At 44.8% G+C, this 24,758-nt stretch overlaps 1 protein-coding gene across 1 annotated transcript in view; it reads left to right on the top strand.

Moving 5' to 3' along the window:
* Nucleotides 1-17,596, top strand: part of LOC137459767 (ecto-NOX disulfide-thiol exchanger 1) — a gene marked incomplete at its 5' end in the record, with an annotated part of 128,085 nt that extends 110,489 nt beyond the window's left edge. The window contains 3 exons of the mRNA XM_068170523.1: nt 5,508-5,610; nt 10,425-10,510; nt 16,616-17,596. Coding sequence (XP_068026624.1) covers nt 5,508-5,610; nt 10,425-10,510; nt 16,616-16,747 — 321 coding nt within the window. The remainder of the gene's footprint in view (nt 1-5,507; nt 5,611-10,424; nt 10,511-16,615) is intronic.
* Nucleotides 17,597-24,758: the final 7,162 nt, after the last annotated feature.

Below are 24,758 nucleotides of genomic sequence, written 5' to 3'. Positions count from 1 at the left end.
CACCATCTAATCAACTCAACCATGGCACCAAGTGCCTCATTCAGCTCTCTTCCTAAACACCTCCAGGGATGGTGACTGAGTGGTGGACCTCTGTGTACAGTGAGTCCAGGCAGCTTTTGTAGCAATCCACTTGCCCATGCCTTTGCTTTTGCTTCCTAAGGAAGCCAAGGTACATAACAGAATGACACACATTCAACTTCTGTTCCACCTTATGACCAGGACATAGCTAAAGTATACCTCCATGTGCAAAAACTCCCCTGTATGACTTTCCACAGCCATCAGCTCAGAGTCAGTGGGGGTGTCAGAGGTCTGCATGGGGAAATGAATAGTTCATGTGAGAAAAAATTGTTGTTTGCCATCCTCTGTTTTATTCAGTAAGTTCTCCTAAAAGGTTTGCAAAAGCAAGGAGGCCTGAATCCAAATGCTAGTCCCAAGGAGTATCTGCAGAACCAGAGGGTTTGTCAAGCCTGTGTAGGAATTTTGTGTCTTTTCATCATCTGCTGATGGATTAAAGTGCCATTTGCAGGGAAAAGCTCCAAGCTGGCAGTGGCGAAATCATCACACAGAATGGCTGCATTCATGCTGAGCAGCTCTGGAGCTGTCATCATCAAATCAGGCCTCCATGTTCTCTGATACCTGACATAATTTGTGAATAATGAATAGGGCCAGGTCCCTAATGAGCTCCAGGTGTGATTTAACCTGGATCAAGTATTCCACCTACTGTATTTAGTTCTTGCAAGGTCATTTTGCTTCTAGTAAGGACTGGTTTGCACACACTCAGCTGTGTTCTTGTCCTTTAATGCAGTAACTGCCAGATGGTAGCAAAATATTCCTTTTGTAATGAAGTCTGCTGAAGGAGACTGCTTAGGCCTTCAGAAATATAATTTACCAAATAAAGGATGGGCTTCAGGAAAGAAAGGGAATACTGTAATGTAATAGAGATTAAAAAATTTTCTTGAGGCATCTGGTGATTAGTAGCTTCTCTGATGTCAAGAGAGGGGACCTAACTCTTTATTTCCAATTAGCTATTTCCTCATTCACCAATAGAATAGAATAGAATAGAATAGAATAGAATAGAACAGAACACAACAGAATAGACCAGGTTAGAAAAGAGCTTTGAGATCATCAAGTCCAACCTATCATCCAACACTATCTAATCAACTAAACCATGGCACCAAGTGCCTCATCCAGTCTCCTCCTAAACACCTCCAGTGATGGTGACTCCACCACCTCCCTGGGCAGCACATTCCAATGGCCAATCTCTCTTTCTGTGAAGAACTTCTTTCTAACATCCAGCCTAAACTTCCCCTGGCACAACTTGAGACTGTGTCCTCTTGTTCTGGTGCTGGGTGCCTGGGAGAAGAGACCAACCCCCACCTGGCTACAACCTCACTGAAGGTAGTTGTAGAGAGCAAGAAGGTCTCCCCTGAGCTACCTCTTCTCCAGGATAAGCAACCCCAGCTCCCTCAGCCTCTCCTCATAGAGCTTGTGCTCCAAAACCCTCACCAGCTTTGTTACCCTTCTTTGGACATGTTCAAGTGTCTCCATGCCCTTGAGGTTCCCAGACCTGGAAACAGGACTCAAAGTATGGCCTAACCAGTGCTGGGTTCAGGGGCAGAATGACTTCCCTGCTCCTCCTGGCCACACTATTTCAGATGCAAGCCAGGATGCTGTTTGCCCTCTTGGCCCCCTGGGCACTCTACTGGCTCATGTTTAGCCTACTATCACCTATGTACTCTTAAACGTTTTGTTTCTGTGGGGTTAGCATTAGTAGTGCCTCAAAAAATTGTGCAGATTAACTGTGTGAGGATTTGTAGTAGAGGCTTCATAGGCACCAGATTTTCATCTGCAAAGTGCAGTCAGATACTTAAGGTTTTCACTTACACCGTAATTAGCCTGGTTGCTGGATGAATTGCACACTCATTTCCTAGCCACAATTATGCCTATTTCTCTCAAATCACTCTTAATTCCTAGCAGCATTACTGTAGAATCTGTTATGTGACCATTCACACCCTGCTTTTTCTCATGGCCTGGACAGGCTTATTTTCACAGCTGAATAGATCAGAGCTGTCTAGTTTATCATATTCTGTGGGGCAGGTAGTTTGGGTTGGCAGAAATCTCTTCTTTTCAAACCTCCAAGAACCTGCAATGTTCTTCTGAAGCCAGTCATTTGCTAAGTACCTAGCTTTCTCACCCTTAGTTTCCTCAGGCTCCTGAATAACCACTTTTTCTACTCTTTTATCCTCTCTACTAACACAGTTAAAGAAGCCTTGATGTGACTTCCTTTAGCATCCATTTACACTGTCCTATAAATCATACAAAATGTTCTGTACAGGCTCAAGTCTAGTCATTAAATGAAAACCCATCTGTTCATTGTTCCCAATGGGAATATAGTTTCTCTCTCTGCATCACTGCTTGACAAAACTTCTAATCCCATCTGAAAAGGCTGGTGTGTTGTGTTTGGGGCCTGTTATATCAAATACACATCTCTGTGCTCTTTCTTTCCCCTCTCAGGAATTGCTGGGTTTAGACTTCTTTTCTATCTCTGATGGATTAAAAAATTACATCTTAACCTATAAAGGCTCTGCTGGAGTATGTTGCTCTCCTCTTTTGCTGCTGCTGTAGAATGGAATGGAATGGAATGGAATGGAATGGAATGGAATGGAATGGAATGGAATAGAATAGAATAGAATAGAATAGAATAGAATAGAATAGAATAGAATAGAATAGAATAGAATAGAATAGAATAGAATAGAATAGAATAGAATAGACCAGGATGGAAAAGACCTTCGAGAACATTGAGTTCAACCTATCATCCAACACCATCTAATCAACTAAACCATGACACCAAGTGCCTCATCCAGTCTCTTTAACACCTCCAGTGACAGTGACTCCACCACCACCCTGGGCAGCACATTCCAATGGCCAATCTCTCTTTCTATGAAGAACTTCTTCCTAACATCCAGCCTAATCCTCCCCTGGCACAGCTTGAGACTGTGTCCTCTTGTTCTGGTGCTGGTTGCCTGGACAAGAGACCAACCCCCTCTTGTCTACAATCTCCCTTCAGGTAGTTGTAGAGAGCAAGAAGCTCTCCCCTGAACCTCCTCTTCTCCAGGCTAAACAACCCCATCTCCCTTAGCCTCTCCTCATAGAACTTGTGCTCCAAACCCCTCCCCAGCTTTGTTGCCCTTCTCTGGACACATTCCAGCAGCTCAACATCTTTACTAAACTGAGGGGCCCAGAACTGGACACAGGACTCAAGGTGTGGCCTAACCAGTGCTGAGTCCAGGGGCACAAAGACTTCCCTGCTCCTGCTGGCCACACAGTTTGTGATGCAGGCCAGGATGCCATTGGCGTTCTTGGCCACCTGGGCACACTGCTGGCTCATGTACATCCAGCTGTCAATCAGTACCCCCAGGTCCCTTTCTGCCTGGCTGCTCCCCAGGCACTCTGACCCCAGCCTGTAGCTCTGCATGGGGTTGTTGTGGCCAACTCTGCTCCTTCGATCTGTATCCCCCTTGTCATTATTTCCTTTATGGAGAAATTAATGAGAACACTTCTCTTATTTCTGTATGAAACTCTGCCTGAGTTTTCTTTCTTGGATGTCATGGCAAGCAGTAGATCAGTATTTGCACTATCCTTTATCTCTACCAAGAGAGAAATCAACAATACTGGACAACTTAGAGCATAGTCCTGCTGCTATAATGTGTGCTGTGCATTACAACACTACAAGTGTTAGTGTCAAGGTCATGTAGTTGCCAGAGAGCTCAGGCACACCATTATTTTAAGGCTCCTTCCTAAGTGTAGGTATCTAAACCTCTGCTGTAAGTTTTCCTTTGCAGCCAATGAGAAATACAAAACAGACAACTCTAGGGTCCAGTTTATTTCAGTATGAAGTAAATAACTAAAATACATGACTGAAAAGTTACTTCATTTCTACCGACAAAAAGTGCAGCAAAGGCTGACTATCTTACATGTACACAACAACACATGGGTGTCTGTCCATGAGACATTTTCCAGCTGGCCACTCCAACTGGCTGGAGGGCAGAGCCCAGAGAGTGGTGGTGAATGGTGCCACATCCACCTGGCAGCCAGCCACTAGTGGTGTCCCCCCAGGATCAGTGCTGGGCCGCATCCTGTTCAATATCTTTACTGATGATCTGGACAAGGGGATTGAGTCCATCATCAGTAAGTTTGCAGATGACACCAAGTTGGGGGCAGGTGTTGATCTGTTAGAGGATAGGAGAGCTCTGCAGAGGGACCTGGACAGGCTGCACAGATGGGCAGAGTCCAAGGGCATGAGATTGAACACATCTAAGTGCCGGGTGATATACACTGGCCACAACAACACCATGGAGTGCTACAGGCTGGGGTCAGTGACTGGAGAGCAGCCAGGTAGAAAGGGACCTGGGGGTAATGGCTGACAGCCAGCTGAACACGAGCCATCAGTGTGCCCAGGTGGCAAAAAATGCCAGTGGCATCAGAAATAGTGTAGCCAGCAGGAGCAGGGAAGTCATTGTGCCCCTGTACTCAGCACTGGTCAGGCCACACCTTGAGGACTGTGTCCAGTACTGGGCCCCTCAATTTAAGAAGGATACTGAGACACTTGAATGTGTCCAGAGAAAGGCAACAAAGCTGGTGAGAGGTCTGGAGCACAAGCTTTATGAGGAGAGGCTGAGGGAGCTGGGGTTGTTTAGCATGGAGAAGAGGAGGCTCAGGGGTGACCTCATTGCTCTCTCCAACTACCTGAAGGGTGGTTGTAGCCAGGAAGGTGTAGGTCTCTTCTGCCAGGCAACCAGCACCAGAACAAGAGGACACAGTCTCAAGCTGCACCACGGGAGGATTAGGCTGGATGTTAGGAAGAAGTTCTTCCCAGAAAGAGTGATTGGCCATTGGAATGTGCTGCCCAGGGAGGTGGTGGAGTCACCATCACTGGAGGTGTTTAAGAGGAGAATGGATGAGGAACTTGGTACCATAGTTTAGTTGATTAGATGGTGTTGGATGGTAAGTTGGACTTGATGATCTCAAAGGTCTTTTCCAAGCTGATTAATTCTATTCTAGAGTGATTGCCCATTGGAATGGGCTCACCATGGAGGTGGTAGAGTCACCATCATTGGAGGTGTTCAGCAGGAGAATTGATGGGGTCCTTGGTGCCTGATTTAGTTTTTGAGGTGTGTTGGATTGGTTAATGGGTTGGACATGATGATCTTGAAGGTCTCTTCCAACCTGGTCTATTCTATTCTATTCTATTCTATTCTATTCTATTCTATTCTATTCTATTCTATTCTATTCTGTTCTGTTCTGTTCTGTTCTGTTCTGTTCTGTTCTGTTCTAAATAAGTCTTAGTATTCTGCAAACAAATCAATTATTTACTATTGTCCAGTGTGAATTAGATGTGAATGAATGTCCTTTTTCTATAGAGTTGAAAGCATGCAGACAGGTTTAATTGAACTAAATGAAATCTACATGACCACCTGTTTTTGTTTTGTTCTGTTTTAAACACATAGGAAATCAATGTATTGACAGTAGCATTGGTCAACCAGGACAGAGAAAAAAATTCAGAGAAACGAAGCCCGGGTCTAAAATCAGAGAAAGAGGCACTACTAATAGGTAAGACAAGCCCAGACTGTCTCTTCCAACCTGGTTTGTTATTGTATTATTCTATTCTATTCTATTCTTCTATATCTTCTTGACGACAAAATGCCTTTTGTCAAACTTTTGGGTTGCATTTATGCTTACATGCATCTTTGTGGTAATAAAACCAAACACACATCTATATATGTTTTGGTTTTCATCTCCACTCTTAGTGTGGGGAATCCTGAAACAGAAGCATTTTTGGGCTGATTTTTTTTTGTTGTTTGGGCTGATTTTTTTTGTTTTGATTTGGTGTTGGGTTGGAGAGAAGGGCCACAAGGATGATCAGAGGGCTGGAGCACCTCTCCTATGAGGACAGACTGAAGGAGTTGGGGCTGTTCAGTCTGCAGAAGAGAAGGCTCCGAGGTGACCTAATTGTCGCCTTCCAGTATCTGAAAGGGGCCTACAGGAAGGCTGGGGAAGGACTTCTCAGGATCTCAGGTAGTGATAGGACTAGGGGGAATGGAATGAAGCTGGAGGTGGGGAGATTCAGGCTAGATGTGAGGAGGAGGTTCTTCACCATGAGAGTGGTGAGACCCTGGAATGGGTTGTCCAGGGAGGTGGTCGAGGCCTCGTCCCTGGGGGTGTTTAAGAGCAGGCTGGATGAGGCTGTGGCCAGCCTGATCTAGTGTAGGGTGTCCCTGCCCATGGCAGGGGGGTTGGAACTAGCTGATCCTTGTGGTCCCTTCCAACCCTGAATGAAACTATGAAACTATAAACTATGAGTTTTATTGTTGTTTTGTTCTGAAAGGCTCTTCAGAGTTTGGTAACAGTATTTCAGATGTGAAGAATGTTCTGGGACTTCATTTACACTTGCAACATGAAAGTACGAAGATTTTATTAGCACCAAGATTTAGCAGGCTAGAATTGTGTAACTCCTTATTTGGTTATCAGACAAAATGGTGAAGGAATAGGGGATGGAAAGAATATCAGCAAACCACCAAGCCAAAAAAACAATATATACAGCAAGTGCATTTAGCAAGCCAGATTTATGCTTTTGACATTAGGTGAGATAATTAGCATTGGAATAATTGTAAGTAATGCCACAAGGGCCTGTCATAGCCTTTACCTAGAATAAAATCTTTAAAATAAACTCTTTAAAAGTGCCTAAAAGTTAAAGCTTATAGGCAGTGGGGCTGTTAACTAGTAACTAGTATTTAACGAGAAGAGGAGAGGAGACTCGAGGAGAGGAGACTCAAGGAGAGGAGAGGAGAGGAGACTCAAGGAGAGGAGAGGAGAGGAGAGGAGAGGAGAGGAGACTCAAGGAGAGGAGACTCAAGGAGAGGAGAGGAGAGGAGACTCAAGGAGAGGAGAGGAGACTCAAGGAGAGGAGAGGAGACTCAAGGAGACTCAAGGAGAGGAGAGGAGACTCAAGGAGAGGAGAGGAGACTCAAGGAGAGGAGACTCAAGGAGACTCAAGGAGACTCAAGGAGACTCAAGGAGACTCAAGGAGAGGAGACTCAAGGAGAGGAGAGGAGAGGAGAGGAGAGGAGAGGAGACTCAAGGAGAGGAGACTCAAGGAGAGGAGACTCAAGGAGAGGAGAGGAGAGGAGACTCAAGGAGAGGAGAGGAGACTCAAGGAGACTCAAGGAGAGGAGAGGAGACTCAAGGAGAGGAGAGGAGACTCAAGGAGAGGAGACTCAAGGAGACTCAAGGAGACTCAAGGAGACTCAAGGAGAGGAGAGGAGAGGAGAGGAGAGGAGAGGAGAGGAGAGGAGAGGAGAGGAGAGGAGAGGAGAGGAGAGGAGAGGAGAGGAGAGGAGAGGAGAGGAGAGGAGAGGAGAGGAAAGGAGAGGAGAGAATGTTGGCTCTACCTATGCTGCTCTTGGAGGGAACATGCCCCATTTATATCCATGCATGTTTTGCAATTGTTTTCATCAGGACAGGTTTTCATGGAGCTAAAGGTCTGCAGTCCAAAGTGCTCCCTGTGGTACGGCTGGCAGCCACAGAAATGCTGACCTGAAAGACCAGGTTTAATTTCTTTGGTTAGGTGGTTTCACAAGATCAGCAATATCACAGTAGGTGATAGCTCCAAAACTAGCTCAAGTTGTTTAAATGCAACTCATTTACATCTGCTAAGCACCAGGGAAGTCACTGCTTTATTACTGGGGCAGAGATTCACAATGTTCAGGCCAGAAAGGTCAGTTAAAAGTGAAGGATGTATTTAAATGTTTAAAGGGCTTAGTTCATAAGTTTCCCATGATTGGGAAGATGTGGAACATTGGGGTGGACAGAAATTAATAAACTCATTTATTTTGGCTTGTTAGGGAAAAATAAAAGTATGAAATGTTTAATTACAGTGGGTGGTATTTGGTCTGTTCAAAGATAACCTCTGTGAGAAGGAGATAGAGGATGGGATTTTAAGGGCACAAAACCCAACTTTTTTTCTAGGTCATTCATTATTTGAATGCAAGGAGTGGCAGCAGTGTCCCAAAGTGGTTTCCATCCAGCTGTCCTGTGGCACATTCAGATAAACAGTGTAATCTTTGTCTAGATATTGCTGGCCATAATACCCCCACAACTGGCTCATTGTTATGGTTTAAAGGCAAAAGATTGCTCAAGATGGATTTTGTGTTATCTCTTCCTCTGAGACCAGTTCAGTTGTGTCAAGGGAAAAAAGGGCTTTGCTGCCATTCATTCACTGAATTTGTCTGCATTTCACAAAATTCAGTATTGAATTAGAGGGAAAACTGAAAGGGTGGAACAGGGTACCCAGGGAGGTGGTTGAATCCCTGTTCTTGGAGGTGTTTCAAAGAGGCACAGATGTGAATAGAATAGAATAGAATAAACCAGGTTGGAAGAGACCTTCAAGATCATCGCATCCAACCTATCATCCAACACCACTCGACCAACTAAACCATGCAACCAAGCACCCTATCAAGTCTCCTGCTGAACACCTCCAGTGATGGCGACTCCACCACCTCCCCAGGCAGCCCATTCCAATGGGCAATCACTCTCTCTGTGTAAAACTTCCTCCTAACCTCCAGCCTAAACCTCCCCAGTGGTGTTGAGCGACATGGTTTAGCACCAGCCTTGGTAGTTAGAGAGTGGTTGGACTCAATGATCTTAAAGGTCTTTTCCAACTGAAACAATTATCTGTATCTATATCTATATCTATATCTATATCTATATCTATATCTATATCTATATCTATATCTATATCTATATCTATATCTATATCTATATCTGTATCTATATCTCTCTTTATATAGATATATAATATAGATATATAATATATATAGATATAGATATAGATATAGATATAGATATAGATATAGATATAGATATAGATGATATAGATATAGATATAGAATAAAGTTAACCTGGAACTCCAGTTAATAACTACAAAATATTTTCAAGTGTCATTTTATTTACATGATGTGAAAAAAAACCCTGAAGATCCCAAGCAGAAAATCCTTGGGCACACACATAACAAACACAATGCCACTGGTAAAATGTGATTTGAATGCAAATTGGATTCCAGTCAACTCACCCCAGTGTAATGGTTTTGACTTCTGCTTCAACAGCTCGTGTGTATGTGTGTGTGCTTATGGTCATGCACAGCACAAAGGAGACAACTGCTGCAAGGGACTCTCCATAGTAGAAAATTAAATACACACCTTTCCCTTTGCAGATTCAGAAGGCTGTAAACACCATTGGGAAAATGAGGGAAGGAAAAAAGCGTTTCCTTTGCAAAGGCAGTTTGAAATGAGCTACATTTTACTTGTCGTTTTCAACCGTGGCCAGTGTTTGGGGGAAATGAAGTCCATGATTATCCTAAATCATTTCACATCGAGAAAGCAGCATGGCCTGCAGTACCCAAGATACAGTGACCCATTTTTGTCATTTGTAAGCATTTCTAATCTGGGTGTTTATGCTTTAAATATAAGGAACTTCCCCCAGGGTGGTTCAGCTCAAAAAACTCATCCAAACAGACTCGCACTGAGTCTTTCAGTTCAGCTCTCCCCAAACGCACAGCAACACACAGGGCATTTTGTATTTTCAAACTGAGAAATTAGATAGCGCTTTTAATAGCAACTCTGATCCTCCAAATGTTGTTTTCTCTGGTCATCATTGTGGTGCTGTCACTTGATTTTTCACTGCAGAAGAAAAAAAATCTCTTGACTTAGATCCCGACTCTTCCTAAGCCACTTTTCTGTCTACGCCTTTTACCGTGATGCCATAAATAACAGGGAAGATAGGCAGAAGTGGCTTTCTTTTAAGAGAAAGTAAATCAGTAAATATGGCATGAAGGATTTGTGTTTTCTTCAGCTGCAGTTGAGGGTAATACAGATTAAACACTGTTCATAACCAACATCAACACAATTATCAGCAGCATTTGAAGGAGAGAGGTTTCAGACACGATTACGTGAAACATTTTCACAACAGAGCGGCCACTGAAGGGGGGAGCAAAGAAAAAAGCAATAATTTTACCATTACAGTATCCACAATTTCAGATTGGTAAATCAAGCATAAAATTGGTAGTTGAGATGCTTCCAGCAAGTCTTTGTTTAGAAATTCCTTTATTCATCAGTATATTATCTTGGTCACTTACTTGCTAACCGCTGTCGTTCCTGAAGATGAGCTATTGTGTTTACCGTGTTATTATGACTGTATTAAAAATGTGCCATTTTCTGATGCTCATTGGGTTGTGCAAGAAAAATAAGAACCATAATTCATACTGAAAAAAAACCTGCAAGAGCAGACTGTTCAGAATTACTTTGCTCATTTTAATGATATATTATCCGAGGCGATTTCCATGCTTTGTGTGCCTTTGTTTTTTAATCCAGGTATCATATCCACGTTTCTTCATGTCCACCCTTTTGGAGCCAATATAGAGTATCTTTGGTCTTACATGCAGCAGCTGGACTCCAGGGTAAAGAAATTTAATCAGAATCTGTTTTCTCCCTAGAAATATTGTATTACTCTTTACTGCAGGTTAAACTCTTGGTGTGTTTCCATTAGAAAGATAATGGGATATGGGGCTTGGGGGTTTGCAACCTGCATTCATTTGCAAATTACAGTACACGTGCTTGTTGAGTCCTTTGCCTCACACTGTTTAGCTATTGTTTGTTGCACAGGAGAGCACAGCTTTAAATGGCAAGGACTAGCAGCTGATTTTATGATACATGATCCTGAAATACAGCTGAGGAGAAAGAAAGTAGAGTAAGAGGCAGGGGTAACCATGGCACAGTAAATTGTGGACAGTTTTTGGAGATGATTCACAGAATCACAAAGAATCACAGAATCAATAAGGTTGGAAGAGACCTCAAAGATCATCAAGTCCAACCTGTCACCACAGACCTCATGACTAAACCATGGCGCCAAGTGCCACGTCCAATCCCCTCTTGAACACCTCCAGGGATGGTGGCTCCACCACCTCCCTGGGCAGCACATTCCAATGCCTAACAACTCTGTTAAGAACTTTCTCCTCACCTCGAGCCTAAACCTTCCCTGGTGCAGCCTGAGTATATGTCTGGTGCTGGTTGCAGGGGAGAAGAGACCAACCCCCTCCTGGCTACAACCTCCCTTCTGGTAGTTGTAGACAGCAAGAAGGTCTCCTCTAAGCCTCCTCTTCTTCAGGCTAAACAATCCCAGCTCCCTCAGCCTCTCCTCATAGGGCTTGTGCTCCCAACCCATCCCCAGCTTTGTTGCCCTTCTCTTCTGAAATGTGCCCAACCCATAAACGGACCAAAATGGACCAATATTCAGGGCTGTGGGGTTTTTTTCCTGGTGGTTTTGTTGTTGTTGTTGTTTGTTGTTTGTTGCCTTTCTCTGGACATGTTCAAGTGTCTCAATGTCATTAAACTGAGGGCCCCAGAACTGGACACAGGACTCAAGGTGTGGTCTAACCAGTGCAGAGTATAGGGGCACAATGAATTCTCTGCTCCTGCTGGCCACACTATTCCTGATGCAGGCCAGGATGCCATTGGCCTTCTTGGCCACCTGGGCACACTGCTGGCTCATATTCAGTCGGCTGTCAATCAGTACCCCTACGTCCCTTTCTGTTTGGCAGCTCTTCAGCCACTCCAACCACAGGCTGTGACTCCCTATTCTTCTAAGACTTGTCAGTCATGGGTCACACTGAACACAAGTTTTCATGAACACATGAATGGACCTCAGCCTTTGTCTCCACATGAAAGTGAAGAGGGCCTCATAAAAAAAATTGGCTGACCTCATTGCTAAATTCAGTGGTGTGACAAAAAGAGAAGTCAACCCACTCCAGTCCATAGTCAATATATACTTGTAGGATAAGATTATTTGTCTTACTTTTAAGTATTCACTGTAGAAGGACCTGTTCCTCTCCAGTGCATGTTAAGCAAGACAAGGGTGAGAAGCTCAGTTGTGATATAGCCACTTTTGCTCAGGTAAATGCTACTCTAAATGCTAAGCCATGGCTCTGCAGTATGCTAAGCTGCATATGGTACTCAGCAGATGCAAGGATCACCCTGCAATGAGCCTCAGCTCTGATCCACATCTGACAATACTATTCAACATGATGCTGGCCCAGATCTTCTTGCAGCTCACACTGAGAATGTAGCACCCAGACTCAAAATGTTAGTGGGACTCCCTGTGCCGTGATTGTTAGACACAACTCCTTTGGTCCTGCTAGTAATTTGTTCCTGAACGCTCTCTCCATCTTTACTATGTGAAGGGCGCTTGTAGCCAGGTTGGGGTTGGTCTCTTTTCTCAGGCAACCAGCACCAGAACAAGAGGATGCAGTCTCAAGCTGTGCCAGGGGAGGTTTAGGCTGGAGGTGAGGAGAAAGTTCTTCACAGAAAGAGTTGTTAGCCATTGAAATGTACTGCACAGGGAGGTGGTGGAGTCACTGTCCCTGGAGGTACTCAAGAGGGGATTGGATGTGGCACTTGAAGCCATGGTTTAGTAGTCATGAGGTGTTTGGTGATAGGTTGGACTTGATGATCTCTGATGTCTTTTCCAACCTTATTAATTTTATGATTCTATGATACCCATAACCAAGATGACCTTCAGGCTGCTTTGATGGGCTGCTTCATGCCTCTCGAGATTCCTACCTCTGCTTCTATGAAAATGCATAGATGTAAGCAGAGGAGATCCTGAGCTAGAAGCCCACTGGAAATAAGATAGTTTGCATGGATGAGTGAGGAAGGATGATGAAGTTCTTAGGCACTATCTTCAGGCTGTGGCAGCTCAGATTTGATAGTGCTTTACGGTCCACTGCTACTCACAATGAGCAGGAGGTGTGGGATGAAGATGATAGAAAAAAGTGAGGAACTGGTAAATTTCATTTTGTAAAAAGATATCAGGTCTTATCAGACCTTATCACAGAAACATTCAGGCTGGAGAAGACCCTCAGGATCACCAAGTCCAACTGAGAACTCTGCAATGTTCTCTCCTAAACCATAACCCCAAGCACCACAACCAAATGACCTTTAAACACATCCAGGGTTGCTGTCTCAAACACCTCCCTGGGCAGCACATTCCAATGCCTGACCACTCTTCTGTGAAAAAATTTCCTAATGTCCAGTCTAAACCTACCCAGTCACAGCTTGAGGCCATTGCCTCTTGTTCTATCACTAGTTACCTGGGAGAACAGAACAGCACCAGCCTCTCCACAATGTCCTTTCAGGTACATAGAATAGAATAGAATAGAATAGAATAGAATAGAATAGAATAGAATAGAATAGAATAGAATAGAATAGACCAGACCAGGTTGGAAGAGACCTTCAAGATCATCGTGTCCAACCTATCATCCAACACCACCTAATCAACTAACCCATGCAACAAAGCACCCGGTCACGTCTCCTGTTGTAGAGAGCAATGAGGTCTCCCCTCAGCCTTCTCTTTTCCAAACTAACCATCCCCAGCTCCTTCAGTTGCTCTACATAAGATTTATTTTCCAGGCCTGTCCTCAGCTTTGTTGCCCTCCTCTGCACTCACTCCAGCACCTTCACATCTCTCTTGTATTGGGGTGCCCAAAACTGGACACACTACTCAAGGAGTGACCTCACCCATGTACAGGGAGACAATCACCTCCCTACTCCTGCTGGACACAACATTTCTAATACAGGCCAGGATGCCACTGGCTTTCTTGGCCACCTGGTCACACTGCTTGCTCATATTTAGTTGCTTGTCAATTAGAACCCCCCAAGTCCCTTTCTGCCAGACAGCTCTCCAGCCACACTTGCCTAAGCCTGTAGCGCTGCTTGGGGTTGTTGTGACCCAGGTTCAGGACTAGCATTTGGCCTTATAGAAGCTCATCATGTTGACCTATTCTTCTACTTCTCTGTTCCTTGCCTCTGCCACATCTACACCTTCCTTCATCTTGTTCCCAGTTCCTGCAGTACCCAGTACAGAATACAATAGAATAGAATAAATCAGGTTGGAAGAGACCTTTGAGATCAAGTCCAACCTATCATCCAACACTCTGTAATCAACTAAACCATGGCACCAATCACCCCATCAAGTCTCCTCCTAAACACTTCCAGTGATGGTGACTCCACTACCTACCTGGGCAGCACATTCCAATGGCAAATCACTCTCTCTATGAAGAATTTCTTCCTAACATCCAACCTAAACATCCCCTGGCACAGCTTGAGACTGTGTCCTCTTGTACTGGTGCTGCTTGCCTGGGAGAAGAGACCAACCCCCACCTGGCTACAACCTCCCTTCATGTAGTTATAGACAGCAATAAGGTCTCCCCTGAGCCTCCTCTTCTCCAGGCTAAGCAACCCCAGCTCCCTCAGCCTCTCCTCAGAGGGCTTGTGCTCCAAACCCCTCACCAACTTCACTGCCCTTCTCTGGACACCTTCCAGCAGCTCAACATCTTTCCTAAACTGAGGGCCCAGAACTGGACACAGGACTCAAGGTGTGGCCTAAGCAGTGCTGAGTATGCCAGATTTTCTCAGTCATCTTTAGAATTTGGCCAGGTTTCAACAGCTTTTTCTCCTGGCTGACCCCTCCACTTCTGTATCTCTTGAGTACCAGCAGCAATAATTTCAAACACCAGCTCCTTAGGCTCCTGCCCTGCTGCTAATTACTTGTGCCCACTGCTTTTCAACTTTCTCCCCCTTCACTGCTGCAGCCCCTTCTTTTGCATGCCTGTGGCCTCTGCCCTTGAATTTCTCCTCACGAGTGATGTGTTGGCTTCTGTGAAGCTGCCAGGATCCAACCCTTAACTTGCAAACACAGCCTGCATGGAAAGAGCATTGTGGCCACCTCTCCAAGGTTCCAAGGAACCAGCCCCTGCAGCTCCTACTGGACCTACCTGCTGCATAATAAACATGAGCTGCAAAATTTGACCTCTCTGGTTTATTTTGGAAGTAGCTGCTTGTAGTAACAAATTGCTTTTTAATAGCACAATCCAGAGATGCAATCTCAGAGATGAATTTCAATTACTTTCCCTGGTTAGCCTGTCATTCCTCACCTGAACAGGATTGATAAGGTCAATATACCCAGCCAGGCTGAGGGCACAGTATAGAGCTCGGATACATTACCCAAAGGTAACCAACCCTCCGTTACCAGCATGAGAGTATGTAAAAGATGGACTTGATTAGTCTGGAGCTTTAGGCTGCACCCAACACTGATTTTCAATGCCTCCTTTAAGAGATGATTTAATCTTTTCATCTTTTTGCTACGCTATAGTCTTCAGGAAAATAAGAGCTGATGGGGACACAGTGGTTGGAGAGCAGCCAGGGAGAAAGGGACCTCAGGGAACTGGTTGACAGACAGCTGAATAGGAGCCAGCAGTGTGCCCAGGTGGACAAGAAGGCCAATGGCATCCTGGCATGCATCAGGAATAGTGTGGCCAGCAGGAGCAGGGAAGTCATTGTGCTCCTGTGCTCAGCACTGGTTAGGCCACACCTTGAATACTGTGTCCAGTAGTGGGCTCCTCAGTTTAGGAAAGATGGTGAGTTGCTGGAAGGTGTCCAGAGAAGGGCAACAAAGCTGGGAAGGGGTTTGGAGCACAGCCCTATGGGGAGAGGCTGAGGGAGCTGGGCTTGTTTAGCCTGGAGAGGAGGAGGATCAGGGGAGACCTTCTTGCTCTCTACAACTCCCTGAAGGGAGGTTGTAGCCACTTGGGGGTTGGTCTCTTCTCCCAGGCACCCAGCACCAGAACAAGAAGACACATTCTCAAGCTGCACCAGGGAAGGTTTAGGCTTGAGGTGAGGAGAAAGTTCTTCACAGTGAATGTTGTTGGCCCTTGGAATGTGCTGCCCAAGGAGGTGGTGGAGTCACCATCACTGGAGGTGTTCAAGAGGGGATTGGATGTGGCAGTTTGCGCCATGGTTTAGGTAGTCATGAGGTGTGTGGTGATAGATTGGACTTGATGATCTTTGAGGTCTTTTCCAACCTTATTGATTCTATGATTCTATGGTTTTCTGATATTTTCTCACCTTTCTTGAGTGGAATGAAGTCTAACTAGCATCTTTTATGTTTTTACACTGTTTTAAAAGAAAAGCTTTCATTGTGGAAGGTTCCTACTAATAAGGATGACCAGAAAGATCATCATTGTCAGAAAAACCTGTCAAACCATGGAGATAGCTCTGGAAAAGAGATAGGCAGAAAGGGACCTGGGGGTACTGGTTGATAGTAGGCTGAACATGAGCCAGCAGTGTGCCCAGGTGGACAAGAAGGCCAATGGCATCCTGGCCTGCATCACGAACAGTGTGGCCAGCAGGAGCAGGGAGGTCATTGTGCCCTTGTACTCAGCACTGGTTAGGCCACACCTTGAGTCCAGTGTCTAGTTCTGGGCCCCTCAGTTTAGGAAAGATGTTGAGTTGCTGGAAGGTGTCCAGAGAAGGGCAACAAAGCTGGGGAGGGGTTTGGAGCACAGCCCTGTGAGGAGAGGCTTCGGGAACTGGGGTTGCTTAGCCTGGAGAAGAGGAGGCTCAGGGGAGACCTTCTTGCTCTCTTCAACTACCTGATGGTAGTTGAAGCTTGGTGTCATCTGCAAATTTACTGATTCCTCACTTTAACTTCACTTTTCTTTCTTCCTCAGATCTCTGCCAATGAGATAGAAATGCTTTTGATGAGGCTGCCACGCATGTTTAAACAGGAGTTTACCGGTGTGGGAGCAACACTGGAAAAGCGGTGGAAGTTTTGTGCCTTTGAAGGAATTAAAACTATCTGACTGTGACTAGCAATGAAGCTATGCAGCAAAAGAATTCCTAGAGCATGGCAGGGTTATAAAGTATTACAGTAAGAATTTTGGGGGTTGGGCACATGGTAGGTATGTTTTCAAAGTTATCCAAGCCTAATTTTAGTTACATTTGTGACGTTCTCTTGTGAGTGGAAATGTAGTCGTGCACCAGTTCCTGAACTAAAAATGAAGAGCATTTTGTTTTATTTTATTAAAAAAAAAAACACCAAACAAAAAGTTTCCCCATGTGACAGAGCTGTTTCCTATGAAAACTGAGGAAAGGTACCCACAGTCATAATGATTTCAAAGTACTACGTGTCCTGCAGCTAAGAAAAGCTCACTGAGCAACCGGCTGGGGGAGAAAGATCGGCCCGGTGACGGTCGCTGAGCTACAGCGACGTGTGGGTAGTAGTAGTGGAACTCATTAGGTTTTGTTATGGAGAGCTCTCTCTGTTGAGTAAGAAAACTGAGGCATTTTGCAGTGAGGAGAAGCATACCAAAAGAAAACTTGAAGATGTGTCTGGAGTTGTTGTATTTTGTACATTAAGTTATATGCTGTACCAGGGATTTTTTGCCTTATTCAAAGAGGCCTGAAAATGTGATTGGAGTCCTCAAGAATGCTTTATCAAGAATATTATTTTTCTAATGTAACTATTCTCCATTACAAGGTTCTTTTAACATGGATTGCATATCAATTTTCATAAACATGTAAATAAGGAGGAAACCAGTGTTACTGTATTGTATTTGGTATGTAACATTCAGGTTTATGCATCAAATTAAATATTCTGTTGCATTACTGTTACAAATTTTATAGCAGATATATTAATTTTTATCAATAAATATGGCTTCTACCATATTGTGTGTGCCAAGTTTTTCTTCTGATGCTTGAGCTTTTATCCTGCCTGACCAACCTGGTGGCCATCTATGAGCAGGTGATGAAATTAATAGATGAGGGGAGAGTAACTGATGTCGTTTAGCTGGACCTGAGCAAAGCCTTCCACACTGCTCCGCACCACATCCTGGACTCCAAACTGGTGACACATGGGTTTGATGGGTGGACCAATAGATGGATAAGGAACTGGCTTGATGGCAGCACCCAAAGAGTGGCTGTCAATGACTCCATGTCCCACTGGAGGCCAGGGACAAGCAGAGTCCCTCAGGGATCAGTCCTGGCACGAGGCTTGTTCGACATCTTTGTGGGTGCCATGGACAGTGGCATTGAGTGCACCCTCAGCAAGTTTGCTGATGACACCAAGCTGTGTGGTGCAGCAGACACGCTGGAGGGAAGGGAGGCCATCCAGAGGGACCTTGACAGGCTGGAGAGGTGGGCACAAGCCAACCTCATGAGGTTCAACAAGACCAAGTGCAGGGTCCTGCATCTGGGTCGAGGCAACCCCAAGCACAAATCCAGGCTGGGCAGTGACTGGATGGAAAGCAGCCCTGAGGAGACAGATATGGGGGTGCTGGTGGACAAGAAGCTCGACATGAGCTCTCAGTGTGCACTTGCAACGCAGAAAGCCAATCCGATCCTGGGCTACATCAGGAGAAGTGTGGCCAGCAGGGCAAGGGAGGGGATTCTCCCCCTCTGCTCAGCTCTGGGAAGACCCCACCTGGAGTACTGCCTCCAGTTCTGGAGCCCCTATTCGAAGAGGGATGTGGAGGTGCTGGAAGGTGTCCAGAGAAGGGCCAGGAGGATGATCAGAGGGCTGGAGCACCTCTCCTGTGAGGACAGACTGAAGGAGTTGGGGCTGTTCAGTCTGGAGAACAGAAGTCTCCAATGTGACCTCATTGTGGCCTTCCAGTATCTCAAGGGGGCCTACAGGAAGGCTGGGGAGGGACTGCTCAGGATCTCAGGTAGTGATAGGACTAGGGGGAATGGAATGAAGCTGGAGGTGGGGAGATTCAGGCTGGAGGTGAGGAAGTTCTTCTCCATGAGAGTGGATTCTATTCCATTCCATTCCATTCCATTCCATTCCATTCCATTCTACTCTGGTTGCCACAGAGCCTGAGTTAAGGTAAGTTACTGGGGTGAAACTAGTAATTACATGCCAGTTATGTTAATGAAAAACAACTAGTCTAATCCAAAATAACAATGACTTTTTCTGTTGTGATCATCCAGATCTATGAATAATTCAGGTAAAACTGTGTTAGGTCTGACAGCTCTTATTTAAGTAATGTAACATGAATGTGTATGGATAGTGCTTAAGCTAGGGAAAAGAGATGCGAGAAAACTTTCACCTCCGCTTTCTTCATGCCATACTTATTCATTATATTCTGTCCTCTCTCTTCTCTTGTGTCCACTCTTTTCACTTTCACTTGCCTCCTCGCTCACAAAACGACTCTGACCCCAGATAGCCACAAAACATCTGAAAACTGACAGGACCCTGTAACATAATTAGCATATTTTCTCTGTGTGTGTCTTCCCTTTTTCTTTCCTGGGTTTTTCATGTCTGTCTACACCAAAGGTGTTTTAGGAGAGTGACTTCTTAGTTCTCGTGTACTACCAGCCCTATGAGGAGAGGCTGAGGGAGCTAGGGTTGCTTAGCCTGGAGAAGAGGAGGCTCAGGGGAGACCTTCATACTGTCTACAACTACCTGAAGGGAGGTTGTAGCCAAGTGGGGGTTGGTCTCCTCTCCCAGGCAACCAGCACCAGAAAAAGAGGACACACTCTGCCAGGGGAGGTTTAGGCTGGAGGTGAGGAGAAAGTTCTTCAGAGAAAGAGTTATTGGCCATTGGAATGTGCTGCCCAGGGAGGTGGTGGAGTCACCATCACTGGAGGTGTTCAAGAGGGGATTGGAAGTGGCACTTGAAGCCATGGTTTTGTTAGTCCTGAGGTGTTGGTTGATAGATTGGACTTGATGATCTCTGAGGTCTTTTCCAACCATATTGGTTCCATGATTCTGTGATTCTATGAAAAGGAATCTCTTCCACTGGCCTTTAGACACCAAGTTAGAATATTTAAACTTTAAGTATAAATAGCATGTAGAATAGAATAGAATAGAATAGAATAGAATAGAATAGAATAGAATAGATTTGAATTGAATTGAATTGAATTGAATTGAATTGAATTGAATTGAATTGAATTGAATTAACCAGGTTGGAAGAGACTTTTGAGTTCATCAAGTCCAACCTATCACCCAACACCATCTAATGAACTAAACCATGGCACCAAGCACCCCATCCAGTCTCTTCCTAAACACTTCCAGTGATGGTGCCCAAATGAAATGTGTTGCTGGTAGGTGGCTGCAAACCCCTGGAGTCATGGCTGTGAGTGACGGTCCTCTTACATTGGGCACATAGCAATGCAGCCTGTGAATCTGGCATGAGGTGATGCACTTGACCATGATGCACTTGACCATAATGAAAGAAAAAGTCAGTATGGTGAAAAGAAGGCTAGCTTTTCTCTATGACATTTTACCCTGATGTCTGCTTGGTCATTTGCAGCAGAAGTCAGAGTGCTCTTCCCCCAGAAAAAGGAAGATGTTGAGGTGGCTAAGTGGTGCTTACTGAAATGAGGCAGTGCAAGACCTGAAGCACATTTATCCATCTGAGTCACATTGAAAGAGGATGCACACTTGGCAAAGGCTCAAAGTAATTTGCTGTTAGCAGGGTCCTCAAAATGGCAGTGGGAAAGAAAAGGGAAGGAAATGTCAAGTAAAAGCCACATCAGGCTAACCATGAGCTCAAGAGCTGAGACTGTGCTGTAGCCTAGCATGCAGCTGCAACTTATGGCAGCAAGTAGTAGCAGTGTCCCCTCTTCTCAAACAAGAACTAATAGAGCAATGGATTTGGCTTCTAACTGTCCAAATATGCTAGGGGGACTTTTCAGGGAGTTGCAGTCTCAGTTGGCCTGAACTCCTGTTCACCTAGGAGGGCTTTTGAGCTCATCCTCACCTTTGAATTGTCTTGGAGTGGTGTCAGGGTTGAATTTCATCAGTTCAGAGGGCCAGCCTCTTACTGCCCTCTCTCTGATCCCACTTGAAGGCTTAAGAGGTGTGCTGTGCAAAACCTCATGGACAAATTCAAGTGAGATGAGTGTAACCTCGCTGTTAAACTGCATTTTATGCCCACAAGAGTGTTTGGTGAAGACTTCATTATCCCCATTACTAAAAAAGGCAACTTCCAATATTTCCTCATGCTATTGGCCATAGTGGAATACAATTGTTTATCCAAGTGTGCATGTTCTGAGTGAAACTTGCATGTTCACAACTGCCAGGGCATCACACTCTGTTTAGAACAGCCACAGTGAGATTCAGAGAAAATCCTGTATCAACCTATGCTACATTTAGCTACACATCATGTACAGTAAATGCTGTGGAATCTAAAGCTAGAAAATGTGTTGTAAGAGCATTCTGGGTGGTTTGTTTGAGTCAAAAGTCTGGTCTTGCAAGTGTTGTTTTATTTAAACTCAGAATGGCTTTGACAGTGAGTGTTACTGAGACAAAAATGTTCTGTGATGAATAGCATGGAATGGAATGGAATGGAATGGAATGGAATGGAATGGAATGGAATGGAATGGAATGGAATGGAATGGAATAAAATGGAATGGAATGGAATGGAATGGAATGGAATGGAATGGAATGGAATGGAATAAAATGGAATGGAATGGAATGGAATAGAATGGAATGGAATAGAATAGAATAGAATAGAATAGAATAGAATAGAATAGAATAGAATAGAATAGAATAGAATAGAATAGAATAGAATAGAATAGAATTAACCAGGTTGGAAAAGACCTCAGAGATCATCGAGTCCAACCTATCACCCAACACCATCTAATCAACTAAACCATGACACCAAGCACCCCATCCAGTCTCTTCCTAAACACCTCCAATGATGGTGACTCCACCACCTCCCTGAGCAGCCCATTCCAATGGGCAATATGACTGCCTGGACTGCAAAGGGTGACTTTTACTTACTGAATTAAAACTGTCTTTCTCAAACCCAAGTCAGCTGAAAAAGCAGAGGAATCAGGAAATGATGTTTACAAGGTGCAGTTCCTCTGGCTACAGAAACCCATTACAGTGAACACATGGAAATACCTAATTTGTAAACAAAATCAAATGGATATGCTCAGGAGGACCTTTGATTAAGTGTTTTGCCTCTCTCTAGATAATAAACATTGTGCCTGTTCAGCCTTAATGGGCTGGCTGCAATGTCATTGTCACTCTCGGTGGGGATATTTTGAGGGGCAGAAAGAGGAAATGAATGCATATTCCTTTAAACACAGCAGAGAGCACTCCTGCAATCCTGTCACAGCCATATTCTAGCCATTTACTCAGACCTTCTGGCTGGTAAGTTGTTCTTGCCAATTTAGGTGCTTTTATATACATAACACTAAAGACTGGGGGGAAAAAAACCCTCATCCAGTCGTGCTGCTCGTAGCTTAGCCATGCCACAGTTAATTCTGTAGTGATCTCAATAGCATATGGTGGATCAAAATACATCTAGCATCCAGCTGTAATCAAGGATATCAAGTGATGGAAAAGATATTTTTTTGGCTTGATAGTTTGCTAGGAGAGATTAGTGTTGTCAAAATGCTGTCCTCACTTCCTAGCCTGAATCTTTCTGCCTTCTTCTAGCCAGTTTTGCTTTGCTCTGCAAGATTAAATAATCCTTTAGTGCTGCATATTTTCTCCCCATGAAGTTATTTATACATGGTGGTCTATTTACTTAGCATTCTTTCTCATAAACCAAACAGATTGAGCTTTAAAATGTTTTGCTATAAAACATTTATCTTCCTCCAATCGTTGCAACCCTTTTTTTTCAATATCCTTTCTAGTTTTTCCACACTCGTGATAAGATTTGAGGAGAAAAAACAGTTACAGGAATGGGCCTGATCAAGGCTATGTGCAGACATGAAGTCAAATCTCTGCTCTGATTCAGCTCTTTGCCTCCAGTTTCTTTTAGACTGTTACACAGAATCAATAAGATTGGAAAAGACCTCAAAGATCTTCAAGTCCAACCGATCACACAACACCTCAGGACTAACTAAACCATGGCACCAAGTGCCACATCCAATCCCCTTTTTTGAACACCTCCAGGGATGGTGACTCCACCACCTCCTTGGGCAGCACATTCCAATGGCCAGCAACACTCTCTGTGAAGAACTTTCTGCTCATCTCAAGCCTAAACATTCCCTGGTGCAGCTTGAGACTGTGTCCTCTTGTTCTGGTGCTGGTTGCCTGGGAGAAGAGACCAACCCCCACCTGGCTACGATCTGCCTTCAGATAGTTGTAAACAGCAAGAAGGTCTCCCCTGAGCCTCCTCTTCTCCAGGCTAAACAATCCCAGCTCCCTCAGCCTCTCCTTGTAGGGTTTGTGCTCATGTCCTCTCCCCAGCCTCGTTGCTCTTCTCTGGACATGTTCAATGTCTCAATATCCTTCTTAAACTGAGGGGCCCAGAACTGGACACAGGACTCAAGGTGTGGCCTAACCAGTGCTGAGTCCAGGGTCACAATGACCTCCCTGCTCCTGCTGGCCACACTGTTCCTGATGCAGGCCAGGATGCCATTGGCCTTCTTGGCCACCTGGGCACACTGCTGGCTCATGTTCACCCTCCTATCAACCAGTACCCCCAGGTCCCTTTCTGCCTGGCTGCTCTCCAGTCACTCTGACCCCAGCCTGTAGCACTGCATGGGGTTGTTGTGACCAAAGTGCAGCACCCAGCACTTGGACTTGTTGAATGCCATCATGTTGGTCTCTGTCCGTCTGTCCAGCCTGTCAAAGTAGTATTCTAAGTAAAGGACTGTTAGGTCATTTTCTTCATCCTTCTGGTGCAACAGATTCCTCACAGATTCCTCTGTTCTGAGGAATCTGTATCTTAAAGCCTGGCTTTTCTCCCCCCATGGACAGGCTTGTTTGTGCAAGGGCAAAGGTCACATCCCAGGAGGGTACTTTGGGGCTTATATCCCAGGCATGGCCTTCAGGGTGTGTTCTTTTCTACAGGGAAAGCCTGGATAATTCTATGTTGCTTATAGCCTTTCCTGGTCACAATGGGGTAATCGGATTGGCTGTCAGGATGTTTGCTGATCTCATCAAGCATTCAGAGGGCAATCCCACAAGCTTTGTCTAGACCAGGCTTTAAATGCATGTCATTAGCACATATTAGCTGATGCATTTTAAAAATCTGATGCAGGCAAGGCATGAAGCCTTTAATGTGAAAAGCTGGCTGAGTTAGGCCCTTAGGCATTAGGTTGACACTGGTTTGTCTGTTTAAGAGTTAGAGAATAAGTTAGCCAAGGGCTTGACTGCAAAGAGCATCTGATTTGGAAGAAGACAACCTCTGGATTTAAAGGAGGACTCTAGGCCTATGAGGAGAGGCTGAGGGAGCTGGGGTTATTTAGCCTGAAGAAGAGGAGGCTGAGGAGAGACCTCATTGCTGTCTACAACTACCTGAAGGGATCTTGTAGTGAGGTGGGGGTTGTTCTCTTCTCCCAGGCAACCAGCACCAGAACAAGAGGACACAGTCTCAAGCTGTGATAGGGGAGGTTTAAGCTGGATATTAGGAAGAAGTTCTTCCCAGAAAGAGAGATTGGCCATTGGAATGTGCTGCCCAGGGAGGTGGTGGAGTCACCATCACTGGCGGTGTTCAAAAAGGCATTGTACGTGGCACTTGAAGCTATGGTTTAGTTAGTCCTGAGGTGTTGGGTGACAGGTTGGACTTGATGATATCTGAGGTCTTTTCCAACTTATTGATTCTATGAGTCTAAGACCAGAAAGAGATACAATCATAAGCAGTTACTCTGAAATAAGGCTGTATCATAGTATTATACACTTAGTTAGATAAGTTGTCTGGTTTTGTTTTTCTTAAACCTTCCCCAAACCTCAGTTCCTATATGAGAGGTAAGATATGAGGAGAGGCTATGAGGCCCTATGAGGAGAGGCTGAGAGAGTTGAGGTTGCTTAGCCTGGAGAAGAGGAGGCTCAGAGGAACCTGTCTACAACTAGCTGAAGGGAGGTTGTAGCCTGGTGGGGGTTGATCTCTTCTCCCAGGCAAGCAG

This window comes from Melanerpes formicivorus, unplaced genomic scaffold (assembly GCF_026170545.1).
Source record: "Melanerpes formicivorus ecotype bairdi unplaced genomic scaffold, bMelFor1.0.p_v2 SCAF_409, whole genome shotgun sequence".
NCBI lineage: Eukaryota > Metazoa > Chordata > Aves > Piciformes > Picidae > Melanerpes > Melanerpes formicivorus.
This window is presented reverse-complemented; position numbering and strand designations above follow the sequence as displayed.